Raw genomic sequence first — 23,108 nt, 5'->3', positions numbered from 1 at the left:
AATAAAAAATAATATAAATATTTCAAATATTGAATCAGTCTTTCGTTCAATTTATAACCCAAGTGTGAACTGTCATAATAGTTTAAAATCTTTTTCATTATTGTGTATAAAGAAGAGTCTAAAAAATTGAATTGAATCCGATAAACTGGCTTAGGCACGTAAAATCTTTGACCCCCATTAACCAACCAAGCGTGCATTTTTGAAAAAGTATTTGACAATGATCTTGAACCGGAATTTTCACAAAGATATTTGAAAATCAATTTGAGGTTGACAAATGGTATACAAAAATTATTATACACAACATTTTACGGAAATGTTTCTACTTTCAAGTCAAGTCATTGAAACTTTCGTTCTCCCACCACGATTTTCTGCAGAAAATTTAGGATTTGCGAAAAGTGTAAAACACGTCTTTAATTAATTTGTATACCCATGCAGAGGATATTATAATTTTGTCGTGAAATGTGTAACGCATAGGAGACATCACCGACCCCATAAAGTATATATCTTTATCAGCATCAACAGCCGAGTCGATATAGCCATGTCCGTCTGCCAGTCTGTCTGTTTCTATGCGAACTAGTCTCTCAGTTTTAAAGCTATCTTAATGAAACTTTGCAGAAGTCCCTCTTTTTGTTGCATATATGTAAAAACCAGCTGGATCGGATAACTATATCATAGAGCTGCTATAGGAACGATCAGTAGAAAATTTAGTTTTTGTATTAAAAAATATTTTGTTTATCAAGATATCTTAACCAAACTCCGCATTTATTAGTTTTACTATGCTCCTCATATATGTGCAAAATCCTATTAAGATCGAACCACTATATCATAAAGCTGCCATAGGAACGATCGGTCAAAAATTAAGTTGTTGTATGAAAAAATATTTTGTTTATCAAGATTCTTGACCAAACTCGGCATTTATTAGTTTTACTATACTCCTCATATATAGGCAAAATCATATTACGATCGGACCACTATATCATACAGCTGCCATAGGAAAGATTGGTCGAAAATGAATTTGCTGTATGGAAAACTTTTTATTCATTCAAGATATTTTGATTAAACACGGCATTTAAAGATTTCACTATGCTCCCTTCATGTTTGCAAAATCTTATTTACATCGGACTACTTTATCATATATCAGCCATAGGAACGATCGGTCGAAAACTAGGTTTTTGACTAGAAACCTTTTTGGTTTATCAAAATATTTTGACCAAACTCGACATTAACTATTTTCCCTGTGCTTCTTAGATACGGGCAAAGCACTATTAGCTTTATGAAAAGGTTGGGTCTGCAAGGGTATTAGATCTTCGCTGTGCCGAAGATAGCCTTTCTTTCTCGTTATAATTATCTTTGAAAATCAATTTGAGGTCAATCGGGTGATAAACATTTAGTTTCACACAACCGTTTCCGCTTATTTTCCCCACTTGTGGGTGGAAATTCCGAAAACCCCATCTAGCTATATTGAAAATTTAAGGTTCACGGGTCGTACGTTAATCCCCGATCATTCAGTCAGAACACGCTTTCTAGAAAACTAAATACACAGATGACATAGCAAAAGTAGGGAGCCCAGTTCGGTTTATTTGCTATAGTGTATTAATTTGTTGATTTACACGTCGTTAAAGCAGCAACAAAATTTAAATGAGAACTAGATTAGCATTCACGTGCACAGAACGAGTTTTTTGATTCAAACATATTTATTCGGTTCCAAAAATAGCCAATCAAGTCAGCATTCGCATTCGCATATAAATAAAATTCATATATCGATCTTAATAGCATTTTGTTAAATATAACAAAACAGTTGCCAACAATCTTTAAGTTCGTGTGAATTTTCTAGAATGGAAAAGGTAAATACCAATTGTTGCCGCAGGTCAAGTCGCACAACCGTTACTCTCTTTCCCTCTCCCTCTATCGACAATACAATAACAAAAGAAGGTTGGCTCTAGAAAAATCGAAACATTTCGAACAGTTCCCTCTCCCTCTAACACATAAGCAAACGCATCGAATGTACGCGTCGTTCGACGCGTTTCGGGAAGAGAGCGTCGAGAAATTTCGAAAAGAGAGCGCCGAGGTATAAATACGGCTGAAATTTTCTCTTCGCCACAATTGAATTCAAGCAAGCGACGTGATAACATCACAAACCAAAACAAGCGACTAGCTGAACAAGCTAAAAACACAAACTAAACCATTTTAAAGAATTTTAACTGAAGAATAAATAAAATTCGAGTGAAAAGTAACGTTTGAACAAATTAAAAGCAACAAGAAGGAAGTGATTTGTACAAGAAAACCAAGTAAAACCGATTCATATCGAGCGAAGAATCAAGGAGAACACACAGAACAGAGAATGCCAGCCATTGGTATTGATTTGGGCACCACGTACTCGTGCGTGGGTGTCTATCAGCATGGCAAGGTGGAGATAATTGCCAATGACCAGGGCAATAGGACGACACCCAGCTATGTGGCTTTCACAGATTCGGAGCGTCTCATTGGCGACGCGGCCAAGAACCAGGTAGCGATGAACCCCAAGAACACAGTATTCGATGCGAAGCGTCTGATTGGTCGCAGGTACGATGATCCGAAGATAGCGGAGGACATCAAGCACTGGCCCTTCAAGGTGGTCAGCGACGGAGGCAAGCCTAAGATTGGCGTCGAGTTTAAGGGGGAGCAGAAGCGTTTTGCGCCCGAGGAGATTAGCTCGATGGTGCTGGTGAAGATGAAGGAGACGGCGGAGGCGTACCTGGGCCAGAGCATCACAGACGCGGTCATCACAGTGCCCGCCTATTTCAACGACTCGCAGCGCCAGGCTACCAAAGATGCCGGCCACATAGCCGGACTGAACGTGCTTAGGATCATTAACGAGCCGACCGCTGCGGCTCTGGCCTATGGCCTGGACAAGAATCTGAAGGGCGAACGCAATGTTTTGATCTTCGATCTGGGCGGCGGCACTTTTGATGTCTCCATTCTAACCATCGACGAGGGCTCACTGTTCGAGGTGCGGTCAACGGCTGGAGACACACATTTGGGCGGCGAGGACTTTGACAACAGACTGGTAACCCATCTGGCGGAGGAGTTCAAGCGCAAGTACAAGAAGGATCTGCGCTCCAATCCTCGCGCCCTGCGCCGCCTGCGCACTGCGGCGGAGCGAGCCAAGCGCACGCTCTCGTCGAGCACAGAGGCTACCATTGAGGTGGACGCGCTGTTCGAGGGCCACGACTTCTACACGAAGGTGAGCCGTGCCCGGTTCGAGGAGCTGTGCGCCGATCTGTTCCGCAACACACTGGCGCCAGTGGAGAAGGCGCTCAACGATGCCAAGATGGACAAGCAGCAGATCCACGATATTGTGCTCGTCGGTGGCTCGACACGCATTCCCAAGGTGCAGAGCCTGCTTCAGCAGTTCTTCGGCGGCAAGAGCCTCAACCTGTCCATCAATCCCGACGAGGCGGTGGCCTATGGCGCCGCAGTCCAAGCAGCCATACTTAGCGGCGACCAGAGCGGCAAGATCCAGGACGTGCTCCTGGTGGACGTTGCGCCCCTTTCGTTGGGCATCGAGACGGCCGGCGGCGTCATGACCAAGCTGATTGAACGCAACTCCCGGATCCCGTGCAAGCAGACGAAGACCTTCTCAACGTACTCTGACAACCAGCCGGGCGTCTCCATTCAGGTGTACGAGGGCGAGCGCGCCCTCACGCAGCACAACAATTCGCTGGGCACGTTCGATTTGTCTGGCATACCGCCGGCACCGCGCGGCGTGCCACAGATCGAGGTCACCTTCGACATGGACGCCAATGGTATCCTGAACGTGACGGCCAAGGAGATGAGCACCGGCAAGGCCAAGAACATTACCATCAAGAACGACAAGGGCCGCCTCTCGCAGGCAGAGATCGACCGCATGGTGAACGAGGCCGAGCGCTACGCGGACGAGGATGAGAAGCACCGAGAGCGCATCACGGCTCGCAACAGCCTCGAGAGCTACGTCTTTGGCGTCAAGCAGGCCGTCGAGCAGGCCAGTCCCGACAAGCTGAGTGAAAGCGATAAGTCCTCCGTGCTGGACAAGTGCAGCGAGATCGTCAAGTGGCTCGACGCCAACACCACAGCCGACAAGGAGGAGTTCGAGTACAAACTGAAGGAGCTTACTCAGCACTGCTCCCCCATCATGACCAAGCTCCATCAGCAGGGACAGCCTCAAGGAAACGCCAACTGCGGTCAGCAGGCGGGCGGCTTTGGTGGTGCTGGTGGCTACCAAGGACCCACCGTGGAGGAAGTCGATTAAATTGCATTCCCCCAGCATTCTAGTATTTAGTTTTAGCTTTATGTTCCTCCGACTGAAAGATTTTTGGTTGAGATATCTCATTTTATGCCAAACACTCGCTAGTTAAGAGAATTAATTGTTAAACTATTCCTAAGTTAGCAACAAATTATAGAATAAAACATTAATTTATTGTTTAAAAAAAAAAAAACTGAGTTGTCTTTGATTTGTCCTTGCTGAAAAGGACTCGCTATATAATATTTGGGGAGGTAAAACTTGAATCGACGGGCTAGTCCGCATGGAAATTCCCGAAATATTATTGATATAAGTGGAAGAACCCGACTAGGAGATACTCTATACCCAGCCCCTAGCTACCTTGGCATACCCTGTCATTTTGCGAGGATTTAGGTTTATCCCTTTGGCTACGCTTTTTATGAGTGTTTTCTGAATTTGGGGTATAATGATATGATGTGTTTAGGTCTTTTAACAATAAGCCAAGAATAAATCAATGCTATGAGAATGGGAGGAAATACTGAACAGAAATGAACTCTCGGTTTGCGTACAGTCAAGTCAAGTTAATTTTATATTGTCCAATATCGACGCTCTTATTAAGCCAGACAGACAGACGGACATGGATGGCTATATCGGCTCTGGGTGTCGTCGTCCTAATAAAGCATACTTTGTGGGCCCAGAGATGCTTCCATCTCATTATTAAAAGAATATCCCAATAAGAATTGTATCAATTTACAATTTGTTGAAGGTATAGAAACGACATATCTGTCTTGAACAGGGCTAAATCACCAAATAATATATACATATATCATATATCATATACACAATTCCCTTTTGTCATGAAATGTGTCACGCATAGAAGGAGACATCTTCGATCCCATGGCCGAGTTGATATACCCATGATCATCTATCCGTCTGTGTGTTTCTATGCGAACTAGTATTTCAGTTTAAACAAGTAAGAGGTTCTAGTCGGGAGCTCCCGACTAGGGGAGCATGTATATATTATATGCATGTGTATGTGCATGTATATGCATGTATATATTCTATTTTAGAAACTATATGTCAAGTTTGGTGACTAGCTCTTATTATTATTATTATTATTTACCAAAATTGCCCAAAACACAGGATATCGATATCGATTTTTACTGATTGCTTGGAAACGGAGTAAGTTATCGATTATCGGAAACAAACTCGATCTGCGCGGGAACTAGAAGCACCTACATCTAAAATTTTAAGTCTCTAGCTCTTATAGGTTCTGAGATCCTTGCGTTCATACATACGGACGGACGGACGGACGGACAGACAGACGGACGGGCAGACATGGCTAGATCGACTCGGCTATTGATGCTGATCAAGAATATATATACTTTATGGGGTAGGAGATGCTTCCTTCTGCCTTTTACACACATTTGGATTTTGCACATATACAATATACCCTTATACCCATATTTCAGGGTATAAAATTATTATTATTTAACTTCTTTCTTTCCGTTTTTCTATTTATTCTATTTTCTTACACAATATAGTAAATTAAGATTATTTTTAATTTTTACTGAACACTTTTTTCTCTACTAACATCCTTCTTCATAGATGTAGGCTCTAATAGCGTCACTGTCAAAATAACTGTCAAGAGGGTCATAGAAAATTTCGTATTCTCATTAGGCTTTTAGCCTTTATTTTTCATAATTTATTTTTTGAATAATTATATTTTTCGTCGACCATTAATAAACAAATAAATAAATATCATACAGCTCCCATAGGAACGATTCATCGAAAAGAAGGTTTTTGTGAGTACAACTTTTTGGTTTATCATGATATTTTGACGAACCGCGACATTTACTTTTGAAGTATGCTGCTTATATATGCCAAATCTTATCAAGATCGCAGCAAGTATATTATGTAGCTGTATAGGAAGAATCGGTTAAATTTTGTATGGCGAATATTCTGTTTTCCAGGAAAATCATAATTTGCGAGCTTCAGTCTTTTTAAATACCTGCAAGACGGTAAGGCAAATGTCCATAAGGGTATTTAATCTTCGGCGTGGCGAAGATATCCGTTCCTTCTCGTTTTATAATTTGCATATAAATAAAAAATAATATAAATATTTCAAATATTGAATCAGTCTTTCGTTCAATTTATAACCCAAGTGTGAACTGTCATAATAGTTTAAAATCTTTTTCATTATTGTGTATAAAGAAGAGTCTAAAAAATTGAATTGAATCCGATAAACTGGCTTAGGCACGTAAAATCTTTGACCCCCATTAACCAACCAAGCGTGCATTTTTGAAAAAGTATTTGACAATGATCTTGAACCGGAATTTTCACAAAGATATTTGAAAATCAATTTGAGGTTGACAAATGGTATACAAAAATTATTATACACAACATTTTACGGAAATGTTTCTACTTTCAAGTCAAGTCATTGAAACTTTCGTTCTCCCACCACGATTTTCTGCAGAAAATTTAGGATTTGCGAAAAGTGTAAAACACGTCTTTAATTAATTTGTATACCCATGCAGAGGATATTATAATTTTGTCGTGAAATGTGTAACGCATAGGAGACATCACCGACCCCATAAAGTATATATCTTTATCAGCATCAACAGCCGAGTCGATATAGCCATGTCCGTCTGCCAGTCTGTCTGTTTCTATGCGAACTAGTCTCTCAGTTTTAAAGCTATCTTAATGAAACTTTGCAGAAGTCCCTCTTTTTGTTGCATATATGTAAAAACCAGCTGGATCGGATAACTATATCATAGAGCTGCTATAGGAACGATCAGTAGAAAATTTAGTTTTTGTATTAAAAAATATTTTGTTTATCAAGATATCTTAACCAAACTCCGCATTTATTAGTTTTACTATGCTCCTCATATATGTGCAAAATCCTATTAAGATCGAACCACTATATCATAAAGCTGCCATAGGAACGATCGGTCAAAAATTAAGTTGTTGTATGAAAAAATATTTTGTTTATCAAGATTCTTGACCAAACTCGGCATTTATTAGTTTTACTATACTCCTCATATATAGGCAAAATCATATTACGATCGGACCACTATATCATACAGCTGCCATAGGAAAGATTGGTCGAAAATGAATTTGCTGTATGGAAAACTTTTTATTCATTCAAGATATTTTGATTAAACACGGCATTTAAAGATTTCACTATGCTCCCTTCATGTTTGCAAAATCTTATTTACATCGGACTACTTTATCATATATCAGCCATAGGAACGATCGGTCGAAAACTAGGTTTTTGACTAGAAACCTTTTTGGTTTATCAAAATATTTTGACCAAACTCGACATTAACTATTTTCCCTGTGCTTCTTAGATACGGGCAAAGCACTATTAGCTTTATGAAAAGGTTGGGTCTGCAAGGGTATTAGATCTTCGCTGTGCCGAAGATAGCCTTTCTTTCTCGTTATAATTATCTTTGAAAATCAATTTGAGGTCAATCGGGTGATAAACATTTAGTTTCACACAACCGTTTCCGCTTATTTTCCCCACTTGTGGGTGGAAATTCCGAAAACCCCATCTAGCTATATTGAAAATTTAAGGTTCACGGGTCGTACGTTAATCCCCGATCATTCAGTCAGAACACGCTTTCTAGAAAACTAAATACACAGATGACATAGCAAAAGTAGGGAGCCCAGTTCGGTTTATTTGCTATAGTGTATTAATTTGTTGATTTACACGTCGTTAAAGCAGCAACAAAATTTAAATGAGAACTAGATTAGCATTCACGTGCACAGAACGAGTTTTTTGATTCAAACATATTTATTCGGTTCCAAAAATAGCCAATCAAGTCAGCATTCGCATTCGCATATAAATAAAATTCATATATCGATCTTAATAGCATTTTGTTAAATATAACAAAACAGTTGCCAACAATCTTTAAGTTCGTGTGAATTTTCTAGAATGGAAAAGGTAAATACCAATTGTTGCCGCAGGTCAAGTCGCACAACCGTTACTCTCTTTCCCTCTCCCTCTATCGACAATACAATAACAAAAGAAGGTTGGCTCTAGAAAAATCGAAACATTTCGAACAGTTCCCTCTCCCTCTAACACATAAGCAAACGCATCGAATGTACGCGTCGTTCGACGCGTTTCGAGAAGAGAGCGTCGAGAAATTTCGAAAAGAGAGCGCCGAGGTATAAATACGGCTGAAATTTTCTCTTCGCCACAATTGAATTCAAGCAAGCGACGTGATAACATCACAAACCAAAACAAGCGACTAGCTGAACAAGCTAAAAACACAAACTAAACCATTTTAAAGAATTTTAACTGAAGAATAAATAAAATTCGAGTGAAAAGTAACGTTTGAACAAATTAAAAGCAACAAGAAGGAAGTGATTTGTACAAGAAAACCAAGTAAAACCGATTCATATCGAGCGAAGAATCAAGGAGAACACACAGAACAGAGAATGCCAGCCATTGGTATTGATTTGGGCACCACGTACTCGTGCGTGGGTGTCTATCAGCATGGCAAGGTGGAGATAATTGCCAATGACCAGGGCAATAGGACGACACCCAGCTATGTGGCTTTCACAGATTCGGAGCGTCTCATTGGCGACGCGGCCAAGAACCAGGTAGCGATGAACCCCAAGAACACAGTATTCGATGCGAAGCGTCTGATTGGTCGCAGGTACGATGATCCGAAGATAGCGGAGGACATCAAGCACTGGCCCTTCAAGGTGGTCAGCGACGGAGGCAAGCCTAAGATTGGCGTCGAGTTTAAGGGGGAGCAGAAGCGTTTTGCGCCCGAGGAGATTAGCTCGATGGTGCTGGTGAAGATGAAGGAGACGGCGGAGGCGTACCTGGGCCAGAGCATCACAGACGCGGTCATCACAGTGCCCGCCTATTTCAACGACTCGCAGCGCCAGGCTACCAAAGATGCCGGCCACATAGCCGGACTGAACGTGCTTAGGATCATTAACGAGCCGACCGCTGCGGCTCTGGCCTATGGCCTGGACAAGAATCTGAAGGGCGAACGCAATGTTTTGATCTTCGATCTGGGCGGCGGCACTTTTGATGTCTCCATTCTAACCATCGACGAGGGCTCACTGTTCGAGGTGCGGTCAACGGCTGGAGACACACATTTGGGCGGCGAGGACTTTGACAACAGACTGGTAACCCATCTGGCGGAGGAGTTCAAGCGCAAGTACAAGAAGGATCTGCGCTCCAATCCTCGCGCCCTGCGCCGCCTGCGCACTGCGGCGGAGCGAGCCAAGCGCACGCTCTCGTCGAGCACAGAGGCTACCATTGAGGTGGACGCGCTGTTCGAGGGCCACGACTTCTACACGAAGGTGAGCCGTGCCCGGTTCGAGGAGCTGTGCGCCGATCTGTTCCGCAACACACTGGCGCCAGTGGAGAAGGCGCTCAACGATGCCAAGATGGACAAGCAGCAGATCCACGATATTGTGCTCGTCGGTGGCTCGACACGCATTCCCAAGGTGCAGAGCCTGCTTCAGCAGTTCTTCGGCGGCAAGAGCCTCAACCTGTCCATCAATCCCGACGAGGCGGTGGCCTATGGCGCCGCAGTCCAAGCAGCCATACTTAGCGGCGACCAGAGCGGCAAGATCCAGGACGTGCTCCTGGTGGACGTTGCGCCCCTTTCGTTGGGCATCGAGACGGCCGGCGGCGTCATGACCAAGCTGATTGAACGCAACTCCCGGATCCCGTGCAAGCAGACGAAGACCTTCTCAACGTACTCTGACAACCAGCCGGGCGTCTCCATTCAGGTGTACGAGGGCGAGCGCGCCCTCACGCAGCACAACAATTCGCTGGGCACGTTCGATTTGTCTGGCATACCGCCGGCACCGCGCGGCGTGCCACAGATCGAGGTCACCTTCGACATGGACGCCAATGGTATCCTGAACGTGACGGCCAAGGAGATGAGCACCGGCAAGGCCAAGAACATTACCATCAAGAACGACAAGGGCCGCCTCTCGCAGGCAGAGATCGACCGCATGGTGAACGAGGCCGAGCGCTACGCGGACGAGGATGAGAAGCACCGAGAGCGCATCACGGCTCGCAACAGCCTCGAGAGCTACGTCTTTGGCGTCAAGCAGGCCGTCGAGCAGGCCAGTCCCGACAAGCTGAGTGAAAGCGATAAGTCCTCCGTGCTGGACAAGTGCAGCGAGATCGTCAAGTGGCTCGACGCCAACACCACAGCCGACAAGGAGGAGTTCGAGTACAAACTGAAGGAGCTTACTCAGCACTGCTCCCCCATCATGACCAAGCTCCATCAGCAGGGACAGCCTCAAGGAAACGCCAACTGTGGTCAGCAGGCGGGCGGCTTTGGTGGTGCTGGTGGCTACCAAGGACCCACCGTGGAGGAAGTCGATTAAATTGCATTCCCTCAGCATTCTAGTATTTAGTTTTAGCTTTATGTTCCTCCGACTGATAAAGATTTTTGGTTGAGATATCTCATGCCAAACACTCGCTAGTTAAGAGAATTAATTGTTAAACTATTCCTAAGTTAGCAACAAATTATAGAATAAAAAATTAATTTATTGTTTAAAAAAAAAACTCAGTTGTCTTTGATTTGTCCTTGCTGAAAAGGACTCGCTATATAATATTTGGGGAGGTAAAACTTGAATCGACGGGCTAGTCCGCATGGAAATTCCCGAAATATTATTGATATAAGTGGAAGAACCCGACTAGGAGATACTCTATACCCAGCCCCTAGCTACCTTGGCATACCCTGTCATTTTGCGAGGATTTAGGTTTATCCCTTTGGCTACGCTTTTTATGAGTGTTTTCTGAATTTGGGGTATAATGATATGATGTGTTTAGGCCTTTTAACGATATGCCAAGAATCTAGATCGATGCTATGAGAATGGGAGGAAATACTGAACAGAAATGAACTCTCGGTTTGCGTACAGTCAAGTCAAGTTGATTTTATATTGTCCAATATCGACGCTCTCATTAGGCCAGACAGACAGACGGACATGGATGGCTATATCGGCTCTGCGTGTCGTCCTGATAAAGCATACTTTGTGGGCCCAGAGATGCTTCCATCTCATTATTAAAAGAATATCCCAATAAGAATTGTATCCATTTACAATTTTTTTAAGCTATAGAAACGACATATCGGTCTTGAACAGGGCTAAATCACCAAATAATATATACATATATCATATATCATATATCATATATCACAATTCCCTTTTGTCATGAAATGTGTCACGCATAGAAGGAGACATCTTCGACCCCATGGCCGAGTTGATATACCCATGACCATCTCTCCGTCTGTCCATCATCTATCCGTCTGTGTGTTTCTATGTGAACTAGTATTTCAGTTTAAACAAGTAAGAGGTTCTAGTCGGGAGCTCCCACCTGCGGAATACCCTGAACCCTCTTATTCCAACACCAAATACATTAAACAAGTAAGAGGTTCTAGTCGGGAGCTCCCGACTAAGGAAAACCCCTGAATCCTCTAATTCCAACACCAAATAAATTAATAAACAAGTAAGAGGTTCTAGTCGGGAGCTCCCTACTAGGGGATACCCTGTACCCTCTTCTTCCAACATCAAATGCATGTATATATTCTATTTTAGAAGCTATATGTCAAGTTTGGTGACTTATTATTATTATTATTATTTACCAAAATTGCCCAAAACAGGATATCGATATCGATTTTTACCGATTGCTTGGAAACGGAGTAAGTTATCGATTATCGGAAACAAACTCGATCTGCGCGGGAACTAGAAGCACCTACATCTAAAATTTTAAGTCTCTAGCTCTTATAGGTTCTGAGATCCTTGCGTTCATACATACGGACGGACGGACGGACGGACAGACAGACGGACGGGCAGACATGGCTAGATCGACTCGGCTATTGATGCTGATCAAGAATATATATACTTTATGGGGTAGGAGATGCTTCCTTCTGCCTGTTACACACATTTGGATTTTGCACATATACAATATACCCTTATACCCATATTTCAGGGTATAAAATTATTATTATTTAACTTCTTTCTTTCCGTTTTTCTATTTATTCTATTTTCTTACACAATATAGTAAATTAAGATTATTTTTAATTTTTACTGAACACTTTTTTCTCTACTAACATCCTTCTTCATAGATGTAGGCTCTAATAGCGTCACTGTCAAAATAACTGTCAAGAGGGTCATAGAAAATTTCGTATTCTCATTAGGCTTTTAGCCTTTATTTTTCATAATTTATTTTTTGAATAATTATATTTTTCGTCGACCATTAATAAACAAATAAATAAATATCATACAGCTCCCATAGGAACGATTAATCGAAAAGAAGGTTTTTGTGAGTACAACTTTTTGGTTTATCATGATATTTTGACGAACCGCGACATTTACTTTTGAAGTATGCTGCTTATATATGCCAAATCTTATCAAGATCGCAGCAAGTATATTATGTAGCTGTATAGGAAGAATCGGTTAAATTTTGTATGGCGAATATTCTGTTTTCCAGGAAAATCATAATTTGCGAGCTTCAGTCTTTTTAAATACCTGCAAGACGGTAAGGCAAATGTCCATAAGGGTATTTAATCTTCGGCGTGGCGAAGATATCCGTTCCTTCTCGTTTTATAATTTGCATATAAATAAAAAATAATATAAATATTTCAAATTTTGAATCAGTCTTTCATTCAATTTATAACCCCATAATAGTTTAAAATCTTTTTCATTATTGTGTATAAAGAAGAGTCTAAAAAATTGAATTGAATCCGATAAACTGGCTTAGGCACGTAAAATCTTTGACCCCCATTAACCAACCAAGCGTGCATTTTTGAAAAAGTATTTGACAATGATCTTGAACCGGAATTTTCACAAAGATATTTGAAAATCAATTTGAGGTTGACAAATGGTATACAAAAATTATTATACACAACATTTTACGGAAATGTTTCTACTTTCAAGTCAAGTCATTGAAACTTTCGTTCTCCCACCACGATTTTCTGCAGAAAATTTAGGATTTGCGAAAAGTGTAAAACACGTCTTTAATTAATTTGTATACCCATGCAGAGGATATTATAATTTTGTCGTGAAATGTGTAACGCATAGGAGACATCACCGACCCCATAAAGTATATATCTTTATCAGCATCAACAGCCGAGTCGATATAGCCATGTCCGTCTGCCAGTCTGTCTGTTTCTATGCGAACTAGTCTCTCAGTTTTAAAGCTATCTTAATGAAACTTTGCAGAAGTCCCTCTTTTTGTTGCATATATGTAAAAACCAGCTGGATCGGATAACTATATCATAGAGCTGCTATAGGAACGATCAGTAGAAAATTTAGTTTTTGTATAAAAAAATATTTTGTTTATCAAGATATCTTAACCAAACTCCGCATTTATTAGTTTTACTATGCTCCTCATATATGTGCAAAATCCTATTAAGATCGAACCACTATATCATAAAGCTGCCATAGGAACGATCGGTCAAAAATTAAGTTGTTGTATGAAAAAATATTTTGTTTATCAAGATTCTTGACCAAACTCGGCATTTATTAGTTTTACTATACTCCTCATATATAGGCAAAATCATATTACGATCGGACCACTATATCATACAGCTGCCATAGGAAAGATTGGTCGAAAATGAATTTGCTGTATGGAAAACTTTTTATTCATTCAAGATATTTTGATTAAACACGGCATTTAAAGATTTCACTATGCTCCCTTCATGTTTGCAAAATCTTATTTACATCGGACTACTTTATCATATATCAGCCATAGGAACGATCGGTCGAAAACTAGGTTTTTGACTAGAAACCTTTTTGGTTTATCAAAATATTTTGACCAAACTCGACATTAACTATTTTCCCTGTGCTTCTTAGATACGGGCAAAGCACTATTAGCTTTATGAAAAGGTTGGGTCTGCAAGGGTATTAGATCTTCGCTGTGCCGAAGATAGCCTTTCTTTCTCGTTATAATTATCTTTGAAAATCAATTTGAGGTCAATCGGGTGATAAACATTTAGTTTCACACAACCGTTTCCGCTTATTTTCCCCACTTGTGGGTGGAAATTCCGAAAACCCCATCTAGCTATATTGAAAATTTAAGGTTCACGGGTCGTACGTTAATCCCCGATCATTCAGTCAGAACACGCTTTCTAGAAAACTAAATACACAGATGACATAGCAAAAGTAGGGAGCCCAGTTCGGTTTATTTGCTATAGTGTATTAATTTGTTGATTTACACGTCGTTAAAGCAGCAACAAAATTTAAATGAGAACTAGATTAGCATTCACGTGCACAGAACGAGTTTTTTGATTCAAACATATTTATTCGGTTCCAAAAATAGCCAATCAAGTCAGCATTCGCATTCGCATATAAATAAAATTCATATATCGATCTTAATAGCATTTTGTTAAATATAACAAAACAGTTGCCAACAATCTTTAAGTTCGTGTGAATTTTCTAGAATGGAAAAGGTAAATACCAATTGTTGCCGCAGGTCAAGTCGCACAACCGTTACTCTCTTTCCCTCTCCCTCTATCGACAATACAATAACAAAAGAAGGTTGGCTCTAGAAAAATCGAAACATTTCGAACAGTTCCCTCTCCCTCTAACACATAAGCAAACGCATCGAATGTACGCGTCGTTCGACGCGTTTCGAGAAGAGAGCGTCGAGAAATTTCGAAAAGAGAGCGCCGAGGTATAAATACGGCTGAAATTTTCTCTTCGCCACAATTGAATTCAAGCAAGCGACGTGATAACATCACAAACCAAAACAAGCGACTAGCTGAACAAGCTAAAAACACAAACTAAACAATTTTAAAGAATTTTAACTGAAGAATAAATTAAATTCGAGTGAAAAGTAACGTTTGAACCAATTAATAAAGAGCAACAAGAAGGAAGTGATTTGTACAAGAAAACCAAGTAAAACCGATTCATATCGAGCGAAGAATCAAGGAGAACACACAGAACAGAGAATGCCAGCCATTGGTATTGATTTGGGCACCACGTACTCGTGCGTGGGTGTCTATCAGCATGGCAAGGTGGAGATAATTGCCAATGACCAGGGCAATAGGACGACACCCAGCTATGTGGCTTTCACAGATTCGGAGCGTCTCATTGGCGACGCGGCCAAGAACCAGGTAGCGATGAACCCCAAGAACACAGTATTCGATGCGAAGCGTCTGATTGGTCGCAGGTACGATGATCCGAAGATAGCGGAGGACATCAAGCACTGGCCCTTCAAGGTGGTCAGCGACGGAGGCAAGCCTAAGATTGGCGTCGAGTTTAAGGGGGAGCAGAAGCGTTTTGCGCCCGAGGAGATTAGCTCGATGGTGCTGGTGAAGATGAAGGAGACGGCGGAGGCGTACCTGGGCCAGAGCATCACAGACGCGGTCATCACAGTGCCCGCCTATTTCAACGACTCGCAGCGCCAGGCTACCAAAGATGCCGGCCACATAGCCGGACTGAACGTGCTTAGGATCATTAACGAGCCGACCGCTGCGGCTCTGGCCTATGGCCTGGACAAGAATCTGAAGGGCGAACGCAATGTTTTGATCTTCGATCTGGGCGGCGGCACTTTTGATGTCTCCATTCTAACCATCGACGAGGGCTCACTGTTCGAGGTGCGGTCAACGGCTGGAGACACACATTTGGGCGGCGAGGACTTTGACAACAGACTGGTAACCCATCTGGCGGAGGAGTTCAAGCGCAAGTACAAGAAGGATCTGCGCTCCAATCCTCGCGCCCTGCGCCGCCTGCGCACTGCGGCGGAGCGAGCCAAGCGCACGCTCTCGTCGAGCACAGAGGCTACCATTGAGGTGGACGCGCTGTTCGAGGGCCACGACTTCTACACGAAGGTGAGCCGTGCCCGGTTCGAGGAGCTGTGCGCCGATCTGTTCCGCAACACACTGGCGCCAGTGGAGAAGGCGCTCAACGATGCCAAGATGGACAAGCAGCAGATCCACGATATTGTGCTCGTCGGTGGCTCGACACGCATTCCCAAGGTGCAGAGCCTGCTTCAGCAGTTCTTCGGCGGCAAGAGCCTCAACCTGTCCATCAATCCCGACGAGGCGGTGGCCTATGGCGCCGCAGTCCAAGCAGCCATACTTAGCGGCGACCAGAGCGGCAAGATCCAGGACGTGCTCCTGGTGGACGTTGCGCCCCTTTCGTTGGGCATCGAGACGGCCGGCGGCGTCATGACCAAGCTGATTGAACGCAACTCCCGGATCCCGTGCAAGCAGACGAAGACCTTCTCAACGTACTCTGACAACCAGCCGGGCGTCTCCATTCAGGTGTACGAGGGCGAGCGCGCCCTCACGCAGCACAACAATTCGCTGGGCACGTTCGATTTGTCTGGCATACCGCCGGCACCGCGCGGCGTGCCACAGATCGAGGTCACCTTCGACATGGACGCCAATGGTATCCTGAACGTGACGGCCAAGGAGATGAGCACCGGCAAGGCCAAGAACATTACCATCAAGAACGACAAGGGCCGCCTCTCGCAGGCAGAGATCGACCGCATGGTGAACGAGGCCGAGCGCTACGCGGACGAGGATGAGAAGCACCGAGAGCGCATCACGGCTCGCAACAGCCTCGAGAGCTACGTCTTTGGCGTCAAGCAGGCCGTCGAGCAGGCCAGTCCCGACAAGCTGAGTGAAAGCGATAAGTCCTCCGTGCTGGACAAGTGCAGCGAGATCGTCAAGTGGCTCGACGCCAACACCACAGCCGACAAGGAGGAGTTCGAGTACAAACTGAAGGAGCTTACTCAGCACTGCTCCCCCATCATGACCAAGCTCCATCAGCAGGGACAGCCTCAAGGAAACGCCAACTGTGGTCAGCAGGCGGGCGGCTTTGGTGGTGCTGGTGGCTACCAAGGACCCACCGTGGAGGAAGTCGATTAAATTGCATTCCCTCAGCATTCTAGTATTTAGTTTTAGCTTTATGTTCCTCCGACTGATAAAGATTTTTGGTTGAGATATCTCATGCCAAACACTCGCTAGTTAAGAGAATTAATTGTTAAACTATTCCTAAGTTAGCAACAAATTATAGAATAAAAAATTAATTTATTGTTTAAAAAAAAAACTCAGTTGTCTTTGTATTTCCTTTTCTGGAAAAGGCTAACTATCAGTTATGGGAAGGGATATTGGGATATACATATATAAAATTGTCGTACTTTAAGACTAACGTATTCTTTTTATTTGTTGAACAAAATATAGCAATTGATACTATTATCGTTTAAATGAAAAACAAGCACAGTTTTAAAAGAATGTGTTTCAGCCAAAGATTTATGATTTATTTTTTTGATGTTTTTCATTCTATTTGAACTCATTTAAAATATACACATATTGCAAGTTGTTTATTGATTATTAGGAGATATACAATTATATATATATATATATATATATATAAAGAAACTATCATTAAGTGATGGCTTGCATGATCAGAGAGTTTGTGGGTGCTTTTTCTGAGGAAGAGGAAACTTCTTGGGAAGTGGAGGGGCATTTAAAAAGAGACGACGACAAACTTACAAGCAGTTTTTTCATTTTTTCATCTAAAAAATGTACAATTTAAAGCAAGTGTGTATGTTAAACATTATAATAATAAAGATATAGATGATAAATGAATAGAAATAGTGAATTAAAAGTACTTACAATGAGTAGAAGTAGCATTGAACAGAGGCAGGGCAAAAGTTGATGTTGTTTCGTATGAAATATATTGCAAATTGTTTAAATATTGACGTTGACTTTGTAATAAAAAAAAAAAAAGAACTAAACAACAACTACGATACAGCAGGTAATTAGAATAGGGGATATTAGTGTCTGGTTGATGAATCTCATAAGTTTTGCAAGAATGATAATAATTTCGTTTCGTAGTTCTTATTCGATTCCAAATTGCGCAACGAATGCCGCTCCTCCGGAAACAAATGCAACGCATACGGCTTGTTTGCCTTATTCAAAGCGCTGATCAGTCGTGAGGTGTGATTAAAGTGCACATTCTCATCGATCAGGCCATGAATGAGCAGCAATCGATTATCCCTAGGGAAAGCGAAGGGTTGATTAATTACGCATATTGATTACAATTAATTTGCCACACTCACTCATCGGGAAACGCATGCACATAGTTGAGCACCGAACCAGCCGAGTAGCCCGCCTCATTAGACTTGGGCAGATCCATATAACGTTCCGTATAACCCGTATCATAGTATTCCCAATTTGTCACGGGTGCGCCCGCAATGGCCACCTTGAATATTTCCGGAAACTGCACCAACCCCATCAAGCTCAAATAGCCACCTGCAGGAAAATAGCATTTAGGAATTGATATAATAGCAACGGGCATTACCCTAACTATACCAACTGAACTCCACGACTCCCGTTACATTTAAACCAGATAGTTGAGTTCGAGGCCCACCAAATTAGGAAATAAAAATTAAAAGTTTTTCGCCTATTTTAGTTTGTTGTGACTTGACACCGAAAAATAATATTTGGTACAAGCTCGCGAATTTACGAAACGTCTGACTGCCATTTCCACCAAGAAGGACTACATATTGCGTATTGTGTAACTTACGCCTTAAACGAAATTGCGCAAAGATCCTTACAAATGAGTTTTAAGCTAATCGAGTTGTAAGCAAATAATATTTTACTGTCGTTTTCCGCGAATTTTTTACACACATGCGGGAATCCATTGCATCTATCTTTCTATCTCTTACGGTTTAGACTGTACGTTGATCGCCAGTCAGTCAGTCAGGACGAGGAGTTTTATAAATGTATTAAAAAAAAAAACAAGTAAGAGGTTCTAGTTGGGAGCTCCCAACTAGTGGATACCCTGAAGCCTCTTCTTCCAACATCAAATGCATATATATATTCTATTTTAGAAGATATATGTCAAGTTTGGTGACTCTAGCTCTTATTATTTACCAAAATTGCCCAAAAAACAGGATATCGATATCGATTTTTATCGATTGCTTGGAAACGGAGTAAGTTATCGATTATCGGAAACAAACTCGATCTGCGCAGGCACTAGGAGCACCTATGTACATCTGAAATTTCAACTCTCTAGCTCTACGGGTTCTGAGATCCTTGCGATCATACATACGGACAGACGGACAGACAGACAGACGGACGTGGCTAGATCGACTCGGCTATTGATGCTGATCAAGAATATATATATATTTTATGGGGTCGGAGATGCTTCCTTCTGCCTGTTACAAAATACAATATACCCTTGTACCCATTTTTAATCGGTTCAGGGTATAAAAAAGGGACGCACCATAGGACCAGCCATGTATGGCAACGCGTTCCATATCAATATAGCCCAGCTGATCGGAGAGTATGCGCAGCGCATCCACCTGATCGGTCAGCTCTACCTGACCCATGCGACCGCGTATGTGACTCTCGAACTGTATGCCCCGATGCCTGCTGCCGCGCGAATCAATGCAGATCACACAATAGCCCTGAGCAGCCAGCATGTGCATGCGCAGCTGATGTTTGCCCTGTTTAGTTATAGAAAAAAACAAGTTTAGTTTTTATGGGATGAGCTAAAAGGCACAGCACTTACCTTGAAGGTATTGTTCACGGTTTGCACCTCGGGTCCGCCGTAAACATTAAGCACCGTTGGATACTTGACGCCCAGCTGGAAGTTGTGTGGCTTAAAGACCATGGCATAGACTACTTCACCCGTTGGCAGCTGTGGCCGAAAGATTTGCGGGCAATATTGAGGCTCCGGTTTGCCGCCCTCATGCAGAAACCCAACCAACGAGATCTGTATGCCATTGACGCCGCCATTCTGACAGGTTTGCGTTACACGCATCACCTTGCAGCTGGGCAGGCGTTGAATATTGCAATAGACGAGCAGCATCAGTTGACATTGCTGCAATAAAGTGAAATTCTTTGTGAAATACGGGCAGCTATAAACTAGCCTAACCAGCCTGAAGCCGATTCTTCCTTTCAAATATATCATACGAGATTACTTATCCTATGCAAGTTTTGAAAACCGAGCAGATTCTATTACTTACATCATCAAACTCCACCAAATAGGAATAGCCTGGCTCGGTTAGCAGGCGTATGTGCTCGGGTCGCTGCAGACTGACCACATAGAGATGCTTCTCCAGAGGCGTATCGCGCAGTCCCACAAAGTAGACCAGTTGATTGGCCTTGTCCACCCACAGATTGCGTGCCAGCACCTCCCACTCACCGCTCGTCAGCGCCACCTTGTTCACAATGCGCGGCTGAAGTGCTGCCGCCTCTACAAAACTGGGATGTTGAGCAGCTGCCAGTGCGGCAACCGCATCCGTTTGACAGCCATTGACATGAGTCAGCAGCAAACTGGACGTGACTAGATATAAATGCCTGAAGCCCGTCTCTTCTGAGGCCCAGAGATAGGTGACAGTCATATCGTTTAGCTCCAGAAAATATAGCATATCATGCACATTAATCCAGCTTTCCGATTGCTCCGTATAGATAACTTGCAGCGGGGTTATTGTGCGATTATATGGGCTACGCCAGCTATGATCCCCAATAGAATCTGTGGGCGTGGACACCTGACTGCTGTACGACTCGCAAAAGTTGTCCAGCGGGATGAGCATGACGTCCAAACGCTGCTGCTTGCGGTTGAGGCCCTGCAGCCAAACACTGAGAATTGAAAAAGGGAGTATTTAAGCATGGAAAGTGAAAACTAAATTTGGGAGCTTACTAGTTGGCGTCCGGTGTCCAGCCGACGCGTACAATGTACTCCAGCCAGGGGAATACAGCCGACAAAGAATAGGGTAAATCCTTGATGCTAATCTCGCTAATCAGCAACGCCTCGTTGAGCACAAATTGTACAAGCTTTAGCTTGGATTTTGCATTGGGCGTGCCGCTACGTGGAAATCGATACTCATCCACCTCGCCCGGCACAGCCGTCGATGAGGGGAATGTGTATAGGGACACATCAGTTTCATCCACCTCCTCGTAGACAATGCGATAGATGCCATCATCCGAGTGCGGCTGCCACCAGTAGCCCTGGTAACGACTGAACTCCTCCTGCATTACATACGATGGTACGCCCGCACTCAGGGCATCATCCGCAAACGTGCGACGACCGCTTCTCGTGTACGTTAAACGCTTCTCATGGCCGCTTAGCGTGTGCGTTACCCAGATATCACAGTCACTGATGTGCGCAATCAGATCCGAGTTCTGAGGGCAGATTTGCGGATCCAATGCAGTCCACTCGGGGCACGTGCGCAGCTGCGTGGGAAATAGCAGACCAGACTGTGCCAAAAGAATGCAAATTAATTAGAATTTGATTGATGCACAGGCTGGCAGAATGTTCTAAGCTCACATTGTAGCCCGTGTCCAAGCACTGATACAGATCGTTAAAGCAGGGAAAGACCAGCTTGCCGCTGGGCTTGTGCAACTCGTAGGAAGTAATGCCCCAGGTAGGCAAGCGCTTGCGTTCCTGCAGCAACTGAAACTCCCGGGCATATGGACAGGCGTTGCCATTGCCGCTGACAGCGGTCACGCTCACATGAGTGCTGGGTATGGGTTGCTGGAGCAGTGACTGCCAAGTCAGCCTGTTGTTTCAAGAAATCAAAGGAAGAAATTACTAATTGATGACAGCTAGACAAGCGGCTAATCTCACCTGGGCTTGGGCGGTGCACCAAAATGAAACGTTGGCAGGTTAATTGTGGGTGATGCAACGCCGCCGGTAGGACTGCCAACATTGACTGCTTCAATGTCGCCGCCACCGAGCTGCTGCTGCTGGTGGTGCAGCTGCTGTTCGTCGTGCTGTCGCAAATTGATGTCCGCGAAGAGCAGCGTTGTTTCCCACGTGTGCGGAGGTGTGCTCAAGAAATAGCAGCGGGCACGGCCATCGGACAGATGACGGAACTGCACATTGGTGGGCACCATCGTGGACAGATTGGACAGCTCTTTGCGTATCTCCTGCACAAAACATTTGATTTCGGCCCATGATTTGGATGGTGTTGGCGCCGCCATATGCCCATCATTATCGACAGCATCATCCTCATCCTCCTCCTCATCGTTATCATCGCAGTCCTCATCATTGTTCCCCAGCAAGTGCGGCGGTGTACTGCCGCCGGTAGGTGAACTCAAATGATTTGTTATGGCCGATGCAGCGGCTACCACCACCTCCGTGGTGGTGGCTGTTGCCGCCGCCGCTGCGGCCGTTATGGGCGATGTTAGGGAATTGATAGCGCTGCCTATTGAGGAGTAAAATGCATTAGCTGTGGTACCCAGCGAGCCCATGCTCGTAAGACTAGCTATCGAACCGGCACCAATGCCGCCACCCACGCCAATGCCGGAATGCGTAGAGCTGGGCGTGCTAGCTGCACTGTGACTGCGGTCCATGGCGGTGCTGTTGATGCTGCTGGTGACGCTCACAGCTGTCGAAACACGCGAGGTGAATCCATCGAACAGATTAACAAACGATGTGGCCGCTGCGTTAGTTATGCTATGGCTGCGCTGATGTCCATTATTGTTTTTGTTTTTGCTACTGCGTTTGCTGTTGCTGCCTCCCGCTGCCCCGCTATTGTCCGTGGTTGGTGGTGCGCTGGCTTCTGTGGAGCTGTTGGCGTTTGGACCGCCTAGATTAACAGCGAGCGGTGAACTTCGCGATGTTTGTTGCTGTTGCTGCTGCTGTTGTTGTTGTGTCGTTTGTGTTCTGCTGTCCATGTTGCTTATTCTGCTTACTCTTTTAGCGCGCAAATGCAACGCAGTTTTCGTTTTCACTCACAATTTCAAATTGACCCAAATTAGTACTCCACGTACGCACACATACACATACACACACACACACACACACACACAAACACAGACAAAGAAGACAGACAGACAAATAGACAGTCAGCTATTTGGTTAATTTCTTTTCCCTTTGCATACACTTACACACACACACACGCACACACATGCCCAAT

General features: G+C 43.6%; 3 protein-coding genes across 6 annotated transcripts; 2 read left to right on the top strand and 1 right to left on the bottom strand.

The window, feature by feature from the left end:
• Positions 1 to 1,771: 1,771 nt before the first annotated feature.
• On the top strand, positions 1,772 to 4,411 carry LOC115763707 (major heat shock 70 kDa protein Ba). The gene is made up of 2 exons (XM_030706398.1): positions 1,772 to 1,844; positions 1,930 to 4,411. The coding sequence occupies exon 2, from the start codon at positions 2,342 to 2,344 to the stop codon at positions 4,265 to 4,267; it is 1,926 nt and encodes a 641-aa protein (XP_030562258.1). The 5' UTR covers positions 1,772 to 1,844; positions 1,930 to 2,341; the 3' UTR covers positions 4,268 to 4,411.
• A 3,699-nt stretch (positions 4,412 to 8,110) lies between these two features.
• On the top strand, positions 8,111 to 17,232 carry LOC115763733 (major heat shock 70 kDa protein Ba). 3 transcript variants are annotated; one of them, XM_030706430.1, is made up of 2 exons: positions 8,111 to 8,183; positions 8,269 to 10,737. In XM_030706430.1, the coding sequence occupies exon 2, from the start codon at positions 8,681 to 8,683 to the stop codon at positions 10,604 to 10,606; it is 1,926 nt and encodes a 641-aa protein (XP_030562290.1). In that variant the 5' UTR covers positions 8,111 to 8,183; positions 8,269 to 8,680; the 3' UTR covers positions 10,607 to 10,737. The 3 variants fall into 3 exon arrangements, with proteins under 3 accessions (XP_030562290.1, XP_030562292.1, XP_030562291.1); XM_030706432.1 differs by adding an exon at positions 17,018 to 17,232 and having other exon boundaries at positions 8,117 to 10,559; XM_030706431.1 differs by lacking the exons at positions 8,111 to 8,183; positions 8,269 to 10,737 and adding exons at positions 14,601 to 14,673; positions 14,759 to 17,231.
• Positions 17,233 to 17,381: 149 nt separating this feature from the next.
• On the bottom strand, positions 17,382 to 23,078 carry LOC115763854 (dipeptidyl peptidase 9). 2 transcript variants are annotated; one of them, XR_004017960.1, is made up of 9 exons: positions 21,815 to 23,078; positions 21,515 to 21,746; positions 20,888 to 21,444; positions 20,211 to 20,826; positions 19,754 to 20,065; positions 19,466 to 19,688; positions 18,297 to 18,489; positions 17,851 to 18,234; positions 17,382 to 17,750 (listed from the first exon to the last, which is right to left on the bottom strand). XR_004017960.1 is itself a non-coding variant. In XM_030706628.1 (8 exons), exons 1-8 carry the CDS (start codon positions 22,864 to 22,866, stop codon positions 18,033 to 18,035), a joined length of 3,387 nt encoding a protein of 1,128 aa, XP_030562488.1. In that variant the 5' UTR covers positions 22,867 to 23,078; the 3' UTR covers positions 17,382 to 18,032. The 2 variants fall into 2 exon arrangements, 1 of the variants encoding a protein (XP_030562488.1); XM_030706628.1 differs by having other exon boundaries at positions 17,382 to 18,234.
• Positions 23,079 to 23,108: the final 30 nt, after the last annotated feature.

Source organism: Drosophila novamexicana, unplaced genomic scaffold, assembly GCF_003285875.2.
Source record: "Drosophila novamexicana strain 15010-1031.04,08,12 unplaced genomic scaffold, DnovRS2.1 tig00000770-arrow-pilon, whole genome shotgun sequence".
Taxonomy (NCBI): domain Eukaryota; kingdom Metazoa; phylum Arthropoda; class Insecta; order Diptera; family Drosophilidae; genus Drosophila; species Drosophila novamexicana.
Note: the sequence above shows the minus strand (reverse complement) of the source record. Positions and strands in the feature narration are given on the sequence as shown.

Excerpts from the sequence above, each read along its gene's own strand:
- LOC115763707 (XM_030706398.1), top strand. The coding sequence starts at position 2,342 with ATGCCAGCCATTGGTATTGATTTGGGCACCACGTACTCGTGCGTGGGT.
- LOC115763733 (XM_030706432.1), top strand. The coding sequence starts at position 8,681 with ATGCCAGCCATTGGTATTGATTTGGGCACCACGTACTCGTGCGTGGGT. Across the intron at positions 10,560-17,017 it reads TCAGCAGGCGGGCGGCTTTG|GAAACGCCAACTGTGGTCAG; the intron begins GTGGTGCTGGTG and ends GACAGCCTCAAG.
- LOC115763854 (XM_030706628.1), bottom strand. The coding sequence starts at position 22,866 with ATGGACAGCAGAACACAAACGACACAACAACAACAGCAGCAGCAACAG. Across the intron at positions 20,066-20,210 it reads ATTTGGTGGAGTTTGATGAT|CAATGTCAACTGATGCTGCT; the intron begins GTAAGTAATAGA and ends ACTTTATTGCAG. Across the intron at positions 18,235-18,296 it reads GTGCATGCGTTTCCCGATGA|GGATAATCGATTGCTGCTCA; the intron begins GTGAGTGTGGCA and ends CGCTTTCCCTAG.